General features: G+C 29.9%; 1 protein-coding gene across 1 annotated transcript in view; it reads right to left on the bottom strand.

Moving 5' to 3' along the window:
• The window catches only part of LOC106689655 (ATP-binding cassette sub-family G member 1), a 101893-nt gene that overhangs the window by 40659 nt on the left and 39915 nt on the right, over positions 1-21319 (bottom strand). The window contains exon 2 of the mRNA XM_067051640.1: positions 18396-18519. Coding sequence (XP_066907741.1) covers positions 18396-18501 — 106 coding nt within the window. The 5' untranslated portion in view covers positions 18502-18519. The remainder of the gene's footprint in view (positions 1-18395; positions 18520-21319) is intronic.

The raw sequence follows: 21319 nt of genomic DNA, 5'->3' as shown, positions 1-21319 counted from the left end.
ATTTAAGTATCAGTTAACAGACAGCTCCGAAGGTCACTGTTAAAACCATAAATCCCCAGCACTTGTTTAAAAATTCCAAAAGTTTATTGATTCCTCAGATACTTACTTCGGTCAGGCACCCTTAACAAGAAAAATCCGCTCACAATATTAAATACAAGTTGTAAATCAAAAATGGTTTTTCTCTTCTCTTTTTTAATAACTAAACGACCCCGTACTTTTTTTTTTTTTTTTTTTACAATTTTCTTCTACTTTCATTTTCATAGTATGAATTTTTTATATACTCTTTTGCTGGTCCATAGTGTTTGTCTATAAACCATACACATTATTCTGCTATTTTTTATGCATTTAAGTGCTTTCAGTATTCCCATAACAATTAAGAATACAATCATTGTATCTTGTACAATCATGGCTATTGTATCTTCATTTATTTAAACCTGTTGATGTAACATGATATAATAACCTCTACCTTTTTCTTATTTCGAACAGTTAGTTAAAATTATTATATTATTTTGATATATATTTTTAATGATTTCCTGACATTTAAATGGAATTATCCATTGAAGAGTGTTCTTCCGAAGTTGACTTGGTTTTTTTTGAGTTTTAATAGATGAAATTGTTCATGATAGAAATTTTCTTATTTTCTTTATAATAGACTGGAAAGTACCTCGGGTCAAGTAGGATTTAGATCCTTATGCAGAATACTACAATTATTGTACAGAATTTATCTTCTATGATTGAAGGGTAGTTCTACAAATTGCCATGTGTTAAGGCATGTGCTGGGCATGTTATAAATTTAAAAGAATTTCACAAGGCCGAAAGTTATAAAACATCTGTCCAGAAAACCTTGGAAAACGGAGTAAGTGTGTCAACTAAACGCTCATATACCGATATATCGAGTACTCATCATTTTCAAAAATATTTTCATTTCTTTAGTTGTGTATTATTATTATTTAGCGTAGTTACTTAAATTACAACAAACATTTTTTTTATCTCTTTCTCTCGCTCACAATATTTTTTTTTTAAACTTTTATCTACATTATTATTCTCCAACGTTCGGTCCTCGGGCCTCTAAAATGAATTAGCCAAGTTTTTAAATGTTTTCAATTGCAGATTATTATGCCCAATTAAGCTTCATATACAATGATACTATTATTTCATTCACTTTAACTATTTACTTATTTGTTTGTAATAGAAGTGTGATAATAAATAAGTAAATTTTTTAATAGTGAAAGAGTATAAATGTTTATCGACTTGAGCATAATAGCCAGCTATTAAAAAAAAATATATACTTAAATAAATCAATTTCAAGGGTCTTCTATCATAATGGCCTGAGGGCTGAAAAGTAGGAGAATACAGATAGTGAGACACAAAAGATAAAGAGAAATTAGAGTTTTAATTAATTTCCTTCGTAGTTTGGGTAATGAAAATATCAATGAAAGAACGAAAGAGGAGTCTTTAGCGTCTAAAATCTTTATCAGAGACCGTTTGGCGTGAAACGCAGAACGTTAAAGGCCATAAATGAAATAGTGAAGAAGCCGTAAATATAAAGTGAAGATACGGGCTGTTACGAGGAGACGAATGGTAGAGCAGCCGACATTTACGAGATTACGACAGGACTGGAAGACGAAGAGCCTTGGCCTAGTGGAGGAGTGGAGGAGTCAGCGAACCTTAGGCCTTGAACTGTAGCCCGCTCTCATTGGAGCTCGCTTTCCCTCTTCAGATCCCATCTATGAAGTGCAACTTTATCTTTCCTAGTCGAGATATCCATCGGTGATAGATGAAGCTAACACCATTCTTGTCCAAGCGCGAGTTCCCGAACCTGATCCCTATCTTTTACCAGTTTTCATTTTATCAGATCCACTTTTGGAAAAGTTGGTATCGATGATAACAACGAAGCCGATAACAGGAACAATAGCTCTGATATGCGTCATTTTCCCTAGTGACTATGAGGACAATCAGGTCGAGTACTACTAATTCATCGAAAGGAAAGATGGAATCTTAGTTCAAGTTTTTAAATGTTTCAGTACTCATAAATGAGAGGAATAAAACTGAAAAGAAGTCGAACAATGCAACCACAAGAAATGCCAATCTTTAGTGAATATTATCATTATCAAATAATTAAATAAATCATATCTAAACACTAATTCCGAGGAACTGGTATTTAGGTCAAGATATGAGTTCCACTGTGATGGTAATTCCAAATACAAGGAAACATCTCATAACGGATACCGCTCTGTGCCGGAACCCCACCCTGTCGGACAATTTATTAAGGTCCCGGCCAACAAACAACAAATATAATAATAATAATATTCTTTATTTATTCTGGGATTGATTCCTTTAAGCGTTAAAAAATATATATAGGCGTTAAAATACGGCTTTACAGCCTTAGAGTAAAGTACAAAATAAAAATGAAATTATAAAACGTCATAAAATATAATAAAACAGTGAATTCGAAAAGATAAAAATGAACCACAAAATATATAAAATAAAACGATATGTTATATCATAAAACATAAGTTAGTTACTTCTGATGATAAATAAAAGGAGAAAAAAAATTATAAAAAATCAAATACAATTAAACTAAAAGTAATAAATGGAAAGGTACAATGTCTACTAATATATATATTTACAAGTATAAAACGAAAAACTGAAGCATTAAATGCAGAAAATATATAAACCTTGTCAATTGTTATTCTTCCGGAATTGGGCAGACAGAAGGTGGTCGAAGATACGGGATTTGAAGTTTGAAAGGGTATTAGAACTACGAATGAAGAAGGGAATAGAATTCCATAAGGAAGAGGAGCGGATGAGGAAAGATCTACCAAAGGTTGCGGTTCTAAGGATGTCACATAACCTACCCATTTGTAGGCATGTAACAATGTTTAACAAAGAAAGAGGATGCATTCTTCATAAACTATGTTATCAGATTTTAAACAGAAACATAAAGAAATAAACCAGTAAGATTTTCAAAACTAACCTAACAACACACTGTTTACACTTCTGAACTGCCAGGTATTATCGCAGACACGTTGCGATACTACCGAAGTATCGATACTGCTTTTGGTACGATACTTTACGTAAAGTAACGATATCCGATGCACATTCATCCAAATTCTAGTCAAACACAATCGAATAAGATATAATATGCCAATACATGAAATACAAAAAAAAAAAAACTAGAATAGAAAATAACTTAATAAAAAAAAATAATACTACGGAAATAACCCTATCCTATACTCCTATTTCTTTTAAGAGACGATATGTTACCACATATCTCCGTAAACATATAATTGGATTGTCAATAATGTCTATAAAAAATAATGAAATATGATATAGCTACGGCTCTTGGCGAATATATTCAGTTTCATGTTACTGCGAACGTCATCATACAGAAAGCTATTGCATCTCCACGTTATTAATATTTTTGAAAAAGTCTCGAGTTCTGTGGATGAATTTAAAAACTTACCAAATATGATTTATAATCATATTAGGCATATCATAATAATCAAGGCTAAAAGCTAAAATAAGGTAGAACAAGTATTTACTCCAACTAGCGAAAGTTATTAGTTCATTTCAGAATAAGGATAAGGGTACTCATACCCTGAAAAGAAAAATAAAGGAGCAATAAGACTTCAGATCAGAATTTAAACTTCGACTGGAAATTTGTAAGAATAAAGATGAACATATTACTGAAGATCGGGCTTCTGTCCTCGATGGACTGACAATTTTTAAGTGCTTCTTGATCCCGAAATGATTATGGATAATAAACCACTATGAGGAAATTTAGAAACCAAGCGGCAGGAGGATTAAGACTACATAGAAAACCAAAGAAGCAAGGGATCGCTGAAATAATACAAGCCCTCCAGAATTACAAATAACCAGACATCGATCAGCTACAAGGAGAGCTTGATGGTGAAGCAGTGACTGATGAGAAGTACATCCTAATCTATGACATTTGGATGATTGATAAAATTTCCCAAGAATTGAGTACCACACCGATCTGCCCTATATATAAGAAAGGTGGCAGACTATCATGTAGTAACTATAAAGGCATAGTTCATCTTAGTGACGCACGTAAAGTATTTTGAAGATGCTCAAATGGGCGGAAAGATAGGTTGGGGAAAACCAATGCGGTTTCAGGCCCGGTATATCTTTTCCTGAGGATAATGCCAGAAAAAGCGAATGGATGTAATATTGACCTGCACCATCTATTTGCTGATTTCAAGGAGGCCTATGATCGGATGGATATATAAGATCAACATTGTTTTATTAATCTGAGTCAAGGCCCACACCCTTGACGGTCAATAACGCCGTAACTAATCCATCAAACATAAGCGCTAATTGAGGCTATATTAAAACTTTATTATCTTGATGACCTCAGTTATAAGTTTTCCCAAAATCTAGGAGCGTGCCTATTTCAAAATAGATCAATCCCACAAAAACCCTAGAAAGACCAAGTGAATGAAATTCACTTTATATTTAACAATATTCTTGGGTACAGCAGGATTACTTGCGGTAATGTGCAACATTGATTTGTCTTACTGCTTCGTTATTTTTTCAAGTGGTAAGTTAACACACCGTATGATAAACATAGTTCCCATTCCGACAATACATACAATACAATAGGTACATTGCCTTTCTATCAAGAGAAAACTTAGTGTAGTTGGAAGGCCAAGGAAGGATTTAAAAGTTACTTCATCTATTTCAAGAGTTTTTAATAAATACTTGTCCCTAATAACATTTTGTAAGTATCTAATCACATTTTTATCTATAGAGAATGTTTACATAAAAAACATCTTTATAGATAAACCATATTCATTAAATAATAAATCAATAAATCTGAAGTTAAAGTAATAAAAATTGTAAAATTAAAAATGCATCGGGTCACGGGGAAAAAAATCAAATGTACGTAACGGAAAACAAATTATAGGGCACTTGAGATCGCAACGAATATTTACATACAGAATGACTGGAATCGCATATGAAAATAATCTACTGACAAATATGGAATAAGAGCTCCATTTAAATTTTTTTTTTATTTATTTATTTAATGTAATTTACAACTGTACAAAATAATACAATAAGTAAATATGTTGTATGTTTCATATACACTTGAAAATCTTGGGAAGAAACCAACCATTGGTGGTACTTCAAACATCAATTTAAATTAGAAGGTCCCGAGGCCATCTTCTTTTCAGACGACGAGGATTATCAGGGATTGTTAAGGATGAAAGATTAAGAATTATGGTTTAAGAATTATGGATTAAGAATTATGGGTAAGGATAGTTAAGGAGTTTGGAATGAAAAGACGCATATCTGTAAAAACCGTATAAAGAATGGGACCTAAGATACTACCGTGAGGAACACCGGCGGACTGAGAAAAGAGAGATGAATAGGCTAGGTTATGATTTAGTTTAAAGGTTCTATCAGTGAGGTAGGAGCGGATTATAAGGAAATATGTTGGGGGTAGGAATTGAAGAAGTTTATAGTGCAGACCTGGATGCCAGACTCGATCAAAAGCTTGTTCAACATCGAGGAAGACCCCATGCAGTACATACTGCGCTCCAATGTGGAAGATATGACATCAACCACTCGATGACTCTGTTGTATGGTAGAATGAGACGTTCTAAATCCAAGCTGGTGGTCAAGAATAACATGATATGAGTCAAGGATTGGATAGAGGCGTTTTAATAAGAGTTTTTCTAAAATTTTACCCATAATGGGCAGGAGTGAAATAGGACGGTAGGAAGATGGATATTCAAGTGGCTTGGAGGGTTTGGGAAACATCCATTTTATAATATATTTTATTATATAAATTTAAATCTGTACCTTAGTAAAGAAGTACTGTTTTTAGACCAACGGTTGTGCAAGAAGGCGATTTAGTCAGAATCACGCACGGTCGCCAGATTTTTACCCAATTTAAGAGGCTGGGTGGACCCCAGGAGGGCACCAGAACCCACAGGAGTTGACTCACGGCTACAGTGGAACAGAAAAAAAATTTCCGTCCAGCCGGATTCTAACTCGGATCCCTAGAGTTAGTAGCTACGCATTTTACCCCGAGGCTAACGCCATTACATTTATTACATATACGTATTTATTTATACAATGACTCTAGAGTCCTTGTAAGGCTTTGGCTTCCAAGATTACTCGTTACTGTCAGTCGCATGTCCGCCAACCGGTGCAGGTATGCTTCCACGCTATCAAGCCTCCTCAGTAGTATTAGTAGTATTCTTCCTTACGGAAATTTATACTTTATATATATTTAACCATGTCAAATAAACGATCACTTCCATTAGAATGACAGGCCATTAACTTAGAAAATCAATAAGAACAGAAACTGAAAAACAAAGAACCCAGAACAAATAATATTACCAACATGTAAAATTATTTAAAGGCCAAAAATTGTAGACAGTACAAAATATAAAGTTAATATGTATGCCTATTCTCATCTGCCACTGGAATATGACAACCAGCGAATAAGATGTTTAATTATGGAAAACATCAAGATAAGTAAGGGTAACAGTTCTCAGTGGGACCTCCTTCAGGCGTGATATAAAATTTAATTCTTATATGAGATCTCTCGGCCAGTTCTTCTTAGGTATTATAGATTATCGAACACGATTGTTGTAACCAATACAATTATAAGGATGTCAGATTAATATGTTTTGGATTCCGTATTAGGGTAGTCCGTATTTGTTCACTAACAGTTGTTATGTGAAGGGCAATATGTAGAGTTATGTGATAACGTACTAAGGAGCTATAGTCATTTTCCGGAATGTTTTTGCCTAAATATTATAAGTTGTTAACGTGACTCTGTTTTGCTTTCCCAAATATTCGTACAATCAGGGTTTAGTAAGACCAAGTATTCAATTTCTGTCTAAGTTTTAAGTTTGATTGTTTTAAAAACAGTAAGTCAAATATTTGACAGTTAATAAATAATTAAATATTAATATTGTAACAATAAAAAAAGTTAAGGATTGAAAAATAAAGTTTCAATGAAGGCCTATTTCAATGATGTTAGCCTATTATAAGGTAAGGGAATGTAACATTTAATATATGCAATTTACCGGAATCATTTTAACTACTGCGGTGATCATTTCTAACTATTAAGTTACAGTGCTAACAATTAAAGCCAATAATTGCAAATAAAGAATTTCAAATTACAGTCTTGGAAGTTATAAAATTGAAGGTCGTTTCCTTCTGATATTAACATTATTACTGTACTGAATCACAAAAAGAAATTCAAAATTTGATGTTATAATAACTATATTGAATATATTATAGTTACCTGTTTAATCATACAATATAGTACATTTAACAGTTCATATTAAACAGGAAAAGGTAAATTCTTGTTATATCATAGAAAAAACACATAAAAATGTAAATTAATATAAGAAAATATCAAATGAAAAACACTTGATAAAAATTGACACTAACGAAATTAAGTTGTATAAACAGTACAGATATTTTATAATTCTAATTATTCTTTTTAACAACATAAATTATTCAGATGATTCTATTCTACTGTTACGACCTACTCCAGAATATTTATGAATAATGTCAGGAATGAATAAATAAAAAACAGCATAGTAATGAAATTTATTTTTATTATATAATAATTCTATCAAACAATAATGAACATACCAATATATTTTTATTATCATTTTTTTTTCCACATTAACTTATTACTAAAACCCTCATTTTTTAAGTTAATTCTATATTTGTATGTAAATACAGAATTGCAAAACTAAGAACATGCAAAAAATTAGGAGCGATTAAAAAGTCAATTTTGCTTAAATGAATATTTCAAAACAAACCATTCAATAAAGACCTTGCATTTTTTTTTAAAGTTGAAAATTGAATTCCAGTCTACAAAATAGAAATTTAAAATCATTTAATACACATGATTTCCTCATAACTATTAAATTAGAACAAACTTTTAGGTTTTTAATCAGAGACGTTTAGTTCTTTATATATATTTGTATAAATGAACAGAATATTTTGAGAGTTGAATTTGATTCAAATAAGCTTTCCATATATTAATATTATAAATTGAATAATAAAGTTGACTATTGCAGGATTTGGGCGTTAAATACACATTTGGGGTTTTTACTGAACGGTTTTGCATATTTTGGATTTTTACTATACGTTTTCCGGTTTTACTGAAAAAAAAAAATCCAGTCTCCAGTTATAATGAAAAAGGAATAAAACTATCGGAAATTATATAAATAGATATTTAAAATTCAAATTATTTTTATTAACAACATAAATTATTCAGATCATTCTAGACTAACGTTACGGCCTATTCTAGAATATTTATGAATTGTGTCAAGGATAAAAAAGAAATAAAAAATCCATGAAAATTAAATTATATATATGTATGTATGTATGTATGTATACATGAACCACTGCTGTCAAACAAATTTAAAAAACCCTCAGAATAATTACATAAATAATATACAATAAATTAAGATACAATTTATTACTAGTTATTTATGGATCGGGATCAACAGCCTCTTAACTTTATTGGCCATCCAATAAGGAAATTCACTTCGAAAGTTTCGAGATTTACTTCTTTCATAATTTAGTGCCATAAAGTCTGAGATCTAATGATTCTTTTCAAAGTCTATTCTTTGAAAAGAATCATGTTGCCTTTAAAATTTTTAAACAATATATCGATAAATCAAAAAATGAATTAGGCCTTATAGCGTCAAGTTATTTTTGACCATATTATGAAGAAGTATGAATTGAACATGTAATTGTTAAATTTAATTATTTAAATATAATGAATAAACAGACGATTCAGATATTATTACACAATCTAAATTTGTTATTAACAAAATAGCTCAGATCAACTGAAAATATTCTCATAATACACCAACAATTTCGATTTATCAAAGCATAATATTAGATTTCGGTATGACCAATATTTTGAAACATAAAAACCTACTCTTTCCCCTAAAATTGATATATTTCATACAAGAATTCTATGATTAGAACATACTTGTTGCTGATTTTTTAAAACTACACCGTTAAATCTTGTGATTTGTTATTTATATATTTGTAATACCTTGAGTAATTTTGTACAATTTGTGTTTTATGTGAAGAAAAAAAAACTGTGTCGAAAAAACAGAACAAGAAAATTAAAAATTGTAAATTTAGCGCACTGCCTCATTACCAGTGATGCGGCAAGAGGGATGCGCTGGGATCTTATAGGCTCTGCTCTACCCCTGACACGTGGGGGATAGAGTAGGCTCAGGAATCCTCAGGTCGATTGTGTAAATATTGTATATAGGAGAGTAAATATGACTAGAGATTCTTTTATTTTTATCATTATTTTATTTTATTTATTTATTTTTTAATGCACATATGAAGATCATGTTCAATTTCTTTATCCTTCTGTTTGTATATATTTTAAGAGAAATTTTATTTATTTGTATGTAATTTTTTTTTTCTTTTCCATTTCTTTTTCATTGTTATTTTATTTTATTATAGTATGAATGTGATCATTCATCACTATTACCTATTACCCACAACGGTGTAGCAGATTGTAATATCTATCAATAAATAAAGTTAAAAAAAAAAATGATAATAACCTTTGATTATAAGGTTTCCAAAATTCAATGTTTATGTCCACTAAATTCTTAATTAGTAACGAGATGAAAGGTTGGAGCAAAATTTGCAGACTGTATTTAAAAGTTTATTCTTTATTTATAACAGAAGATGAGTTGTATTTCTTGCGATTTCCTTAATGTTATTTAAAGCGTTGATAAAATTTTAAAACATTTTAATTCAGTTATCATACTATTCACTAGAAGTGCACTGTTAAACCTAGCACGGAAATAATTTACTGCTCACTATAGTAATAAAATTTATAAATATTATTTTTCCTTTTCATTCTAATGTCATGTGGAACTATAAGCCTGTCCTACACTACTACAACTCTGCATATTTCTACTGATTACGTACGGAATTCAAAATCTCTTTTAATTTTTTTTTTTTTTTATTGATCATTTATTTTATTTATATTTCTGAAGCGTAGAAGCAAAGTTCAAGTTTATTCAGAGGATTAGGGAAGAGATTATTGACGTTATCGGCAGCTAACCTCATTGTGATCCTTGACATCGAACCTTCTTTATGCCTAATTGCAATTTCTATTTTTCATCAAATTGATAAGATCTAGCAGGGTATCTAGGAAAAAAAAGACAATATTAAAATGCCGAAATATACTTCCATGAAAACCACTAAATAACGAATTTATCCTTAAACCTTTCATCTCATTATTGACGCTTTAGGTACTATAACTAAAAGATAAAAAAACTAACTAAAAATAAACTAAATCAGAAACAAGAACTTGACCTAAAATTCTGATGATTTTCAAAATTGATTTAGTTTACCAGTTAGGTTCGTGTTGCCGGTACTGAACACTGACCTTAACCTACATTGTTGAATACTTAAGGCCTTCTGGAAAACAGCCGGCCTTTGAGGCTGGAATTAATTCGTTATTTAAAATTTAAATGGGAATAAACACATACAAATTTCAGAGAAGGATAAAAAAATGATAATAATAAAACGAAATAAGAAACCAAATATTAATAAAACTAGTTTATATAATAGTTACCTACCTAATACACATAAAGAATAAAAAAAAGTTCTCAATTTTTAAAATCAATGAATACCTTTTCAATTGGACATAAACGTGCAATAAAGAACTTAATTACAAACCAGATTCGAACTAAAGCTAAATTTGAACACAAAATAAGTCAATTAGACAGAAGAGATAGGAATTATCGGTAATGATTTTTCAAGCTTCAAATGATATGGGTAAAACATTATTTATTTAAATTTTTAAAAAATTTTGCCCACAGAACTTTAACTCATAATACCAAGCAGCAAAGCCTGCTTCATTGGTCCCACCACCTGTTTAGTTTGCCCATAAAGCAACCTTTACAACTTGGACGAACACAGTAGAAACAATTCCCATGGAAATCATCAATGGAACATATTAGACGAAAAGAAATAGTACTGACTGAACAGTAAATCGGATAAACTCGACTGACACACGAATACTAGCTGCTGCCTGGAACATCAAGACCAATACGCAGACAGTGTAATGTACCACTAGCTGTAAGACACATATTGACAGACTGCTGCCATTTGACAGACACAGACTCCCATATCCTTTAGAAACTTAACTAAACGATAATTGTCCTTCTTATTATTATGATTGGCGCGACAGACCATAGAGGTCCAAGGCCTCACGCGATGTACGTAGGAAATACATCACGCTGTCATGACGAGGTTTTCATAGGGTGGGTTCGTCACTCCAACCTCTACTTTTGTGAGTGCCACCCATTGGCTTACGGGCCTCACAAATGCCCGGGAGTTAGTTGTGAGTGAGTGTTGCATATTTATATGCACGAAAAAATCCCGGGTAGGGCCGGGGACTCGATCTCGTAACCTTCGGGTTGGTAGACAGGCGCGTTACCACGATAATACGGGGACGATAATTGTCCTTACAATCCTAAAAGATTTTATTACTATAAGAAAACAAACATGTACACACATATTTACCAAAGTTGGTTTATTTACTTTTTCACTACAACATTTATCACTTACTGTTATCGAATATATGTATTTTTTTAACGCTAAAAATTGCTAGAATATCAGCTGATATAACCTAGCACAAAAAAAAGGATATGGAATATTTCCTAGAAAGAACTTGAGTATGCATAGGCAAACATCACAATAGTTGTACCTTATATAATAAAAAAAATATTTTCGTATCAATAAAGACGCTAACATAAGTAACAACAGCAGAATATATCGCCGGGATGGTGTTAAAAGTGACCAAGTACTATTTTTTCAATACCACTTTCACCTCTAACCCCGATATGCCACTATAGGCAAATCGTATACAGTATAGTAACTATAGCACTCTACTACCTCCAGCGTGAGTCAGAAAGTATTTTTTTTACGCCCAACTAGTCCAATGAAATGTTGAAAAATGGCTGATTTTAAATTAAGCGATTAACATTCAAAACATTGATGTCGTAAAGCAATCTGCGACATACCGGTCTCAGCCTAAATATGAGTCATGGCCAATATACCGTGTGTGTTAATAAAAGTTATGTAAACTTTAAATTACTTAATATTTTTTAGAATGGAGGCCACGCTCAACTTTTTCGATATATTATAGAACATCCCTAAACTTCCATATGGAATTGAAACATAATTTATTTCCAAATGAGCGTAAAAGACAGATGAAGGTAAAACCTCGTTTCACCTTATAATTTGATCTCATAAACATAACCTTGTGTTAATAAATTTGTTTTTATGTTGTGGGGTGAGGCAAGATATAAAATCAGAACTAAATCAAGCAGTTAGTTTGTGTAAGAAAGTCCAATGATGTATTTAATTGGTCCATACCATTCAGTGTTTATCTTTGAATAAATTTTTAATGAAATTTTATTTAGGCCTTAACCTAAAAGTTCGCAGTAAAAAGTAAAATAAAAATTCAGATAATATATAGTAGTGTATTTCAGTACCCTTTACCAAATTGCTTCAACTGCAGCTTGAGAAACCTACGGTATTACTCAATTCATAGCCTCTATCAAGTCTGCGAATAGGAAACGGGGAATGTGAGGCAACCCTAACATTTCAAGAAAAAGGTACCGTCTAATTTATTCAACGCCAAAAACGTATCCAACAAGACTCCTCAGTAATCCCTTCTTTCGAAATCAAGTATGACGGGGGGGGGAAGGGTAAATCCCCCCTAAAAGGGATCTTGAAAGAACTTAGGTCAATCTAAACCTATAACTAAGTACAGAACAGTCATCAAGAAGAATATTTGTAGTTTTACTTCTATTTTCCGCACTTGCATTCACTAACCTATATATAAAATAGATAGTGAGGTAAAGCATTCCATTGAAAATGTTCGAATCCGAATTTTTAACGAAGATACATGTTTTAAGATCCTCTGAGTACCAATATATAAGCCTTATAATATAACCTGTGTGTGGATTTATTTGAGGCTCTTAGCACAGAATCGAAAAGTTATACAAAATAGAAATTACGTATTTAAGAAAGGTACATGCTAGGATGTGACAGCAACTTTTTTGCTACTTGATAGTTTGGTAACGATTACTATTAAAGGTATTATATTAAGTACAACTTTATATTACCAATTATACACTTCTTTATTATTTTCTACAAAATGGCTCTAATTATTTGATTAAAATTATCATATCAATATATATTCAAGTGATAAATATTATAAACTAGGTTTTATTCTCATGAAAATAGGTAAAGAGGGCTTAAATGCTTCCAAAAATAACTTCATCTAATGTCCCTTTAATTTTACTTATTTGAAGTAATTAACAATTTTGCATTGTAAACAATAGATAAACAATGAATAAATAAAAACTATGATAGAATTTGCGAATCACCTAAAGGGGAAAATAAATGTTTTTGTAATTCTATGGTCGCTATGACAACTTTTTTTTATAATAATGTAACAACCATGGAAATAAGAAAACATAATAATAGTAGATAGTTTCCTACTTAATCTCTAAATAGAAATATAATAATGGGATTATCATAAGTAATGTGATAATCAATTCACTGTTTCGAAACGAGCAAGGAGTTAATTACACGCCAAAGTTGACTGATGCGTTTACCACACCATTTTACTTTTAAAAACATGATTATATTATTCAAAATAAAAAGGGAGATACTAACATCAATTATTATGGAGATATGATAGCCTGTCATTTTCCTCGTCGTAGGGGTGAGATTTAAGAAAGTAATTTACTTGTAAAATGGAATGTTGAGGAGAGGAGGAGTTAAGGAGTAAACGAAAACAGAAAGTCAGCATGGACAAAACAGTAATAAAAAAATTCATTGTTCAAATTTTCTTTCTGATTCTTCATATGTTACATCTCTCTTTGCAAGTAACATTTTATATACGATTTTTTTTATGCTAATATTCTGTTTTACAATAATAATTAATTTATTTTCATTTTTTTTTAAATATGAGTAACCTGGGAAGAGGTAACATGGTATGATACAAAGGCAACATTAGTCCTGACCATGAAATTTATTGAGATAATAAAATAGGACCAAAAATAATAAACTGGATTTTTTTTTTCATAAGTGATTTATTAAATATAATTCATAACCATACAATGCATAGTAGTGGTTCCTAGAGGATCTATAAATAACAGAAGTTTAACAAAACAAAAAGTTATGAGGCCTATTTCATCTTTCCACAAAAAAAAAAAAATTCAAATCGGTTCTCTAGACCTGCCATCTTAATATGCATCCACCAGCCGGAGAACCAGTTAACATCTATACAAAGGAATGCACACAATCTACGTCCAAATCCATGGCTCAGTTATTTATAACATCGTTCAATTAAAATTTTAAAACAAGAATCTCCAATAACAAATACATGCCTTGTGAGTAAAATAACTTAAATACATTAATTATTCTTGTTTGTATAATTTAATATTGAAATTGATATTCAGCTAGTAAATATAAATACATCATAATTTATTTATGTATATGGTCATCTTACTATAATTATTACAACCCGTAAAATTAGTGTTGATGAAAAAAAAAAAAAAGATTCATATAGTAAAAAGGTTTTTTAAAAATAAACCTTCATATTTCTAATCTTATTTAGTTATTTCCCGTGGCAAGACGCTAAGATATAAAAAAAGAGACGTATGAAATGTGATATCTAACCAAAATATATAATTATTAAAAAATTGCATAATATAATAGCAACACATAAAATTGAATGAACTATAGTCATGGTAACTAAAACAATACACAAAAATTCTGAACTTAAAAAATCAAAGATAAAAAAACAAAACAATTAATATAAACGTTAAATAACAAAAGATGTAGTTAAAAATGCTAAATCATAGAAGATGAAATAAAATATTAAAAATTTCCTTTACAATACAAAGTAATGCGGCGAGAGGGATGCGCTGGGATCATTTGAGCTCAGCTCTACCCCTCACACATCGGGGATAGAGTGGACTCAGGGATCCTCAGATCGATTGTGTAAATATTGTATATAAGAGTATAAATGTGACTAGAGATTATATTATTTTATTTCTTCATACACATAGTTCATTTTCTTTATCCTTCTGTTAGTATACATTTTAAGAGATTTTATTTATTTTTATGTGCTTTTTTTTTCCATTTATTTATTTATTTTTATTCTTATTTTAGTATCAGTGTAATCACCTATTACCTACTGTCCACAACTGTATGGCAGATTGTAATATCTATCAATAAATAAATAACAATAAATTAAAATAGTAAAGAATACAAAATTGACAAACAATTTGAGAGTTCAAGAAAAAAAAAAATTTCTTTTTTTGAGAAGAGGGAATCTCTTCTTAATGATTCTAAACGTGACTTAGGTATTCTGATTGCCTATTTAACCACGCATGAGATCATTGGTTAACTTTTACTCGGCTCTCGGGTAGCAAAACGATTTTTCCATGACTTATTAAGCTGTACTAAACTATCCTATACACACCCCTAAATATTTACAGCAAGTTTTTCAGAAACTTTTATTTTTTTTTACGTTTTTTCAGTTTTAGAAAAACGAAGAAAAATTATTTTAAGTCGTAGTTAAAAAGGTTTTTTTTAAATCAATTTTTAAACATTTCTAAGTACCATACGGGGGTAACTCGTATAAATGATTATAAAAATACAGAAATAATATTTTAATATAGGTTCAATTAAGCACAGTGTATTATTATGATCCTCTGTTTAACGTAACAAATTCAATCAAACAAATATATCGAATATTATCACAAAACACAAAATGAAAATCATTTTCCCATAATTTCTACAGTGAGAATCCTTTCTAAGTTTCCATCTAATCCATGAAACAATGATGAGACAGGAAAGGTTGACATTATAATTTTCTATTGTGTACTCTATAATTGGTGACATTATTTCATTATCTTAATTGTAAAAGTGGCACCCTCTCAATATCCTCACTTTACGGTAATGAGTACTGTAGATAAGGAATATTTAAACGACAAAATTAAAGAATGGGATGTTACTAATCATTTTATTGTAGCAAGTTAAAGAATGGTTCTCACTAAACATACATAAACTGTCGTTTCCACATTTCATTCATAGATTCATAAGTACATGTATTCTAAACCCTCAATCAGTTGAAAAAATAAATGCAATGACAATAACTAAATAGGATTAGAATTACAAATCGATACAACAAAAATTTCTTTATTTACTTTTCACATGAAAACAGCATAACAAATCAAAATAAAGAAAAAAAATTAAGATGTATTTGCTTTATAAAAATTAACAACCTTATTTACCATAATTATTGTTTTACTTTACCGCTCGTTTTGTGTTAACGTCACTACTTTGCTATTAATTACTTCTTGTAGACACAAGCATTTATCAGTAACATGATAAACCATATAAATTCTCTTTTTCATATTTATTTAGTATGAAGTCTGTTTATTTACCAAACAAAAATAGAACAAACTAATATTATTTCTGGAACGATGCATAATAAAAAAAATGTTTAAGATGTGCTATAAAAGGGCATTTGTTTATTTAAGTATGAAGTAGTATAATATATAACCCAATACCGTCAAAATTAAATCCTTAATATTGATTTTCAATAAACTATAATGCATCTTTGTATAAAAAAATTTAAATAATTGAAAAACAAATTAAAGGAATAACTAATATTAAACATATACACCAATCAAATCCCAGAGCTTTTGTGGTGTCGTAATAAAAGCAAAGCTTACATCTGATATAAATTGCATCGGTTTCAAAATTAATAGACTAATTCAAGTAAATTATATCAACTATAGAAATAGAATTCTATTTTAAAAACTAGTTTTAGAGAAGAAGGGAACAGGTTTTTGAGGATTGATCAAAAGTAGAGGAATCATCTCATTAAAATAATCAACCTAATAGCTTTAACAAATAACACATCTTCCTACTATCTTTAATCCAAACAATCATAAAAACCTAAAAAAGTAATTAAAGAAGAATATATTTATATACATATCTGAGAATTGGTCAGTAACAAATGAATAGGATTTAGCAATAATACTAAATAAATAAATAAAATGGAGTATTTAAATAATATTTTGAGTAACCTATCAATAAATAATTTAAAATTTGCATAAGCGCCATTTACTTCCTTTAAATTCTAAGGTAGAAGAAATAGGACAGGAAACAAAAGGAAATCTTGAGTATACAACAATAACAAATAGCAAAATTATCTTCTCAAAAGTTATTTTATCTGTTTACAAGCGATTCACAGAAAACAATTAACCCTCAATTCCTTAATCGTCTTCTCGGGAATCAGTGAAAAAAAACAAAATCATTTTTGTTTTCTTTACTTTGGTTTAAAAATTTAAAAAACAGTAATTGGAAAAAAATTGACATAAGTCCATTTCCATAGAATTTATATAAATTAATTTAATACAAATAATAAATTCATTAAAAATAGCAGCTTTTGAGCCTTCGAGTTAAAATAAAATAATTATTATAAATCATAATAACGTAACATTCAAGTCTTTACAGAGAAAAAAATAAACTTATGATACAGATCATAAAAAACCTATAGAAATACAGAGTTATACTAATTAAAAGTATAAATAACTCCAGAATTTATACAGCAATTTTATTTAACCTGAATGTAAATAGGGAATATATATTTTAATTCTATCAGAAATAGATGGATAAGAAATGATGGAATAAGCGGGTTTTGAAGGTGAAAAGGGTACTGGATCAACGGATGGAATTTCATCACAAAGAAGATATAATAATGAAAGTCTGTCAAAAGCTGCAATTTTTAACTCTAAAAAACACACAATATTTAGTGTTATACATTCTTTAGTTTTTTATTGAAATTTATCATTCATTTTTTGTACTAAATCAATTTTACTGATTATAAAGTACAAGAATACCTTTTTTTTAAAAGAAAAATATTTATTTATTCTTTAATATAAAAAAGCTATAATTTTCTTTGTTCATCAATCTTAGAAGGTTTCCTAAGATAACTTTATTTCTTTGTAATTTAAATCTTTTACGTTCAAGCAGATTTTTTTTTCGTAACAGTGGTAACGCAATTTCTTAGTCTTTAAAGTATAAATCATAGGTCATATAATAATTCTTAAGATATGAAGGAGATTCGAACAATCAACAAACTGTGGTTATCACCTATATCCCTGAGCTAAGAATAGGTAACGTAGGAAGAAACTATCAGTGAAATCCGTTCTAGCTTGCTTTGGCCATGAAAAGTTAATTGCTTTTTATTTTATTATTCTACTTCATCATTGATAAACAATCATTCAATAGATTTTTAATCTGCTCACCTGGCTTGAATTTCCTCCATGTAGTGACTCTATAGGTAACATCACTGAAATCTATGTTAACTGCCGGGCGACGGGGGAATGGGTCTGTCATCATATCTGTCTTCATCGTTCAACTCAGCATATCCTAAAAATTCGTTAGGAATTATGATAGAATATATTCAGAAACACGTATATATACTAATTCAATATATGATAATGATATGAAGCCATAAATGAAATAATAAAGTATACAAAAATATGTTTTTTATATGAAGAAAGTTGCATTGTCTTTTGTGATGTAAGTATTCTCATATTAAAATTATAAGTACATTTATAATTATTTACATCAAAGCTTAACAAGTACAAATACGGCCAATAATGACCTTCGTTCCATTTATAAACACACATGAAAAATTTGTAAGGAATCCACTCAATCACTGCAAAAGATTCTGAATATCCTGCTCAAACAACAACCTAAATCCCCACAATGTTCAAATAATCTTTGCTCGTAGCTTTAACTCTTGGAACACCATACCAGAATACCCACCTCTACCAGTTTGAGGACTCAAAGTAATAAAATAAATATACAGCTTTTTTTATTAAAATTCTGTGGAGTCATATTGAAAGACATCTTATTTTTTTTATTAATTCAGATGTGAATTTTCTTCTTTCCCTGTTAATTGCTTTAAACATCTCATCATAACTTTATTCCTTCTACATAAATTAATTATTTTACTTGATAATTGCTTTGCAAATCACACTTATAAAATTCGTTATTATAACTACATTAACTAAAAAATCAGCAGTTCCACGCTAAAACTGATTTAATGTTACTATGAAATCTTATGAATTAGGATTTAATCTCAAACTTGTTTTTGTTTCACTTCCTCGCATCTTCTATCTTTATTAGTATAATACAGCACAAGACATTCCCAAATTCGATTTCAAAAACCCTGAGATATTAGATGTAGAAGAACATAATGGTAATAGAAAACACCAGAGGCAATCTATTTTCCTAGATAAAACTTAGTGAGGTGCGCGCATCACACAACTTTCTCTTACAAACCTGATTACGTCCCCAAGTCCAAGTTTTTTATAGATTGGTGCACTCGGGTAAAAGTTAACTCTATTTTTGTCTTTTTCGAAAAAAAAAAAAAAAAATCTAAAGATCAAACAGGGCAAAAATTAAGAACAAAAATTATTTATTTTTCTGTTGCAATAAAAATTCATATTTTATGGTTTCTCTAGGTCGTTATAGTTAAACAAAAGATAGCGAAGTCGTCGTGCGATTGGAAAATATTTATTTTTTATTTTTTCTTCTTTATTAATTCATAAAATTCTGTAATATTTTGTATTTATTGTAATATGCTCTTTTTGAGTAAATAATATATTTTGATGTATAAAGGGTTATTAATATGTTTTATTTTATGTATAATTTTAATATTGTTATTTGTTATTTTAAATTATAAAGCAAGCTAACCAGTTTTCTTTGTCTAAAAGAAATACGTTGTATTCCAAACAAGCCAAGATGGCGGTACGTATTCTTCAGTCAAGTCCATGTGAGCAGTTTCAAATATCATAAAAACTATTTTAACTCGTCCCCTCATAATTGAAAATATAGTAAATTAAAGGAAAATTAGAAATCAAGAAATAGTTCTAATGAATAATATTCAGAAAGTAAATCATTTGGAAAAATCCCAAACTGTTGTGCGACAATCGATGTTTACGTGGAACCTCAAGGCAGGTTGTGAACTTGTGTCACTCTTAGTTGGGATGGCCTGAAGAGAGGACGTACTTCGGCTGGAAGCGGGAAAGCTTGGAAACCATTGTTAGGATAGAGGCAACTTGTCAATCAAGAGGACGAAGCCAGATCGGACGGAACAAGAAGATGAGAACAAGGAAGGCGCCAAAGAATCAACAAAGGAGGATCGTTAGTATATAGAGCTTGGTTAGTTTGGTTATAACTAAGTTAGAATATATTTGTCAAATAGATTTAAATTTAATTAATTGAAATTATTGTAAATGCCTGTTCTGATTGTCTAGCAACCACACGCCCTGAGATTAAGAGTCTTTTTGTATAATAAAATTATATTATCTATTTGAGAGTAAAGTTCTTAAATTTGAACCCAAGTTATTCTTTTATATTTGAGAAAAGTTATAAATCGAGAAAAGATTCATTTTATTTTATTTTTTATATTTTTTAAAATTATTACATTATATATTGTTTATAATCACAAACCATGAAAGCTGATTAATTTATTTTTCAATAAATACAATTACAGGTCCTTTGGAGGAAGGTTGTTTGATAATTCGGCATTTAAGCCCTGTTAGACTTTCAAAGAAGATAAGACCTATCTGGTATTGAAGAGCACTTAATAACACTTAATTGCTCATTGTTTCACTGAGTTTATTTAAAATTGTTACGAACATAATAATAATAAAGTATACAAAGTGACATTTCCAGTCGGTCAATTTTAGTGAAAAAGTTGCAGTTATATTCCAGGCAGGTATTCAACTTAAAAATGTAATTTCATTTTCTTACGACGATTCGTCTTAAGCAGGGCTACACGCACCAGAACGCAAACATACACAGACCAATTTGCAAGAACTGGTTATTTGGATGCAAGGGATCTCAAAACGTGTATTTTTTACCAAAAACTCGAATTCCGAGTTTTTCACGAACGCAGTACTATTCGTTACTATATATATTCCGTATCGAAGGATATTAGGAATTAAACTTTAACCCATGAGAGTTGATAATAACGTAACATCTGTTCTATGAAATATTATTATAAAATATGGAATTTTTAGTTAATGATGATACAATAATGAATTGGACAATTTGTGGTAGTAAAGGAATGCAATAAAGTAAAATAATTAATTAATGTCAAGGAAATAAACTTAAGCAAAATGTCAAATGTGAAATGTAAGTTTTATATACCATA

The sequence above is a fragment of the Halyomorpha halys genome, unplaced genomic scaffold (assembly GCF_000696795.3).
Source record: "Halyomorpha halys isolate HHAL.00 unplaced genomic scaffold, Hhal_1.1 Scaffold1423.1, whole genome shotgun sequence".
Taxonomy (NCBI): domain Eukaryota; kingdom Metazoa; phylum Arthropoda; class Insecta; order Hemiptera; family Pentatomidae; genus Halyomorpha; species Halyomorpha halys.
This window is presented reverse-complemented; position numbering and strand designations above follow the sequence as displayed.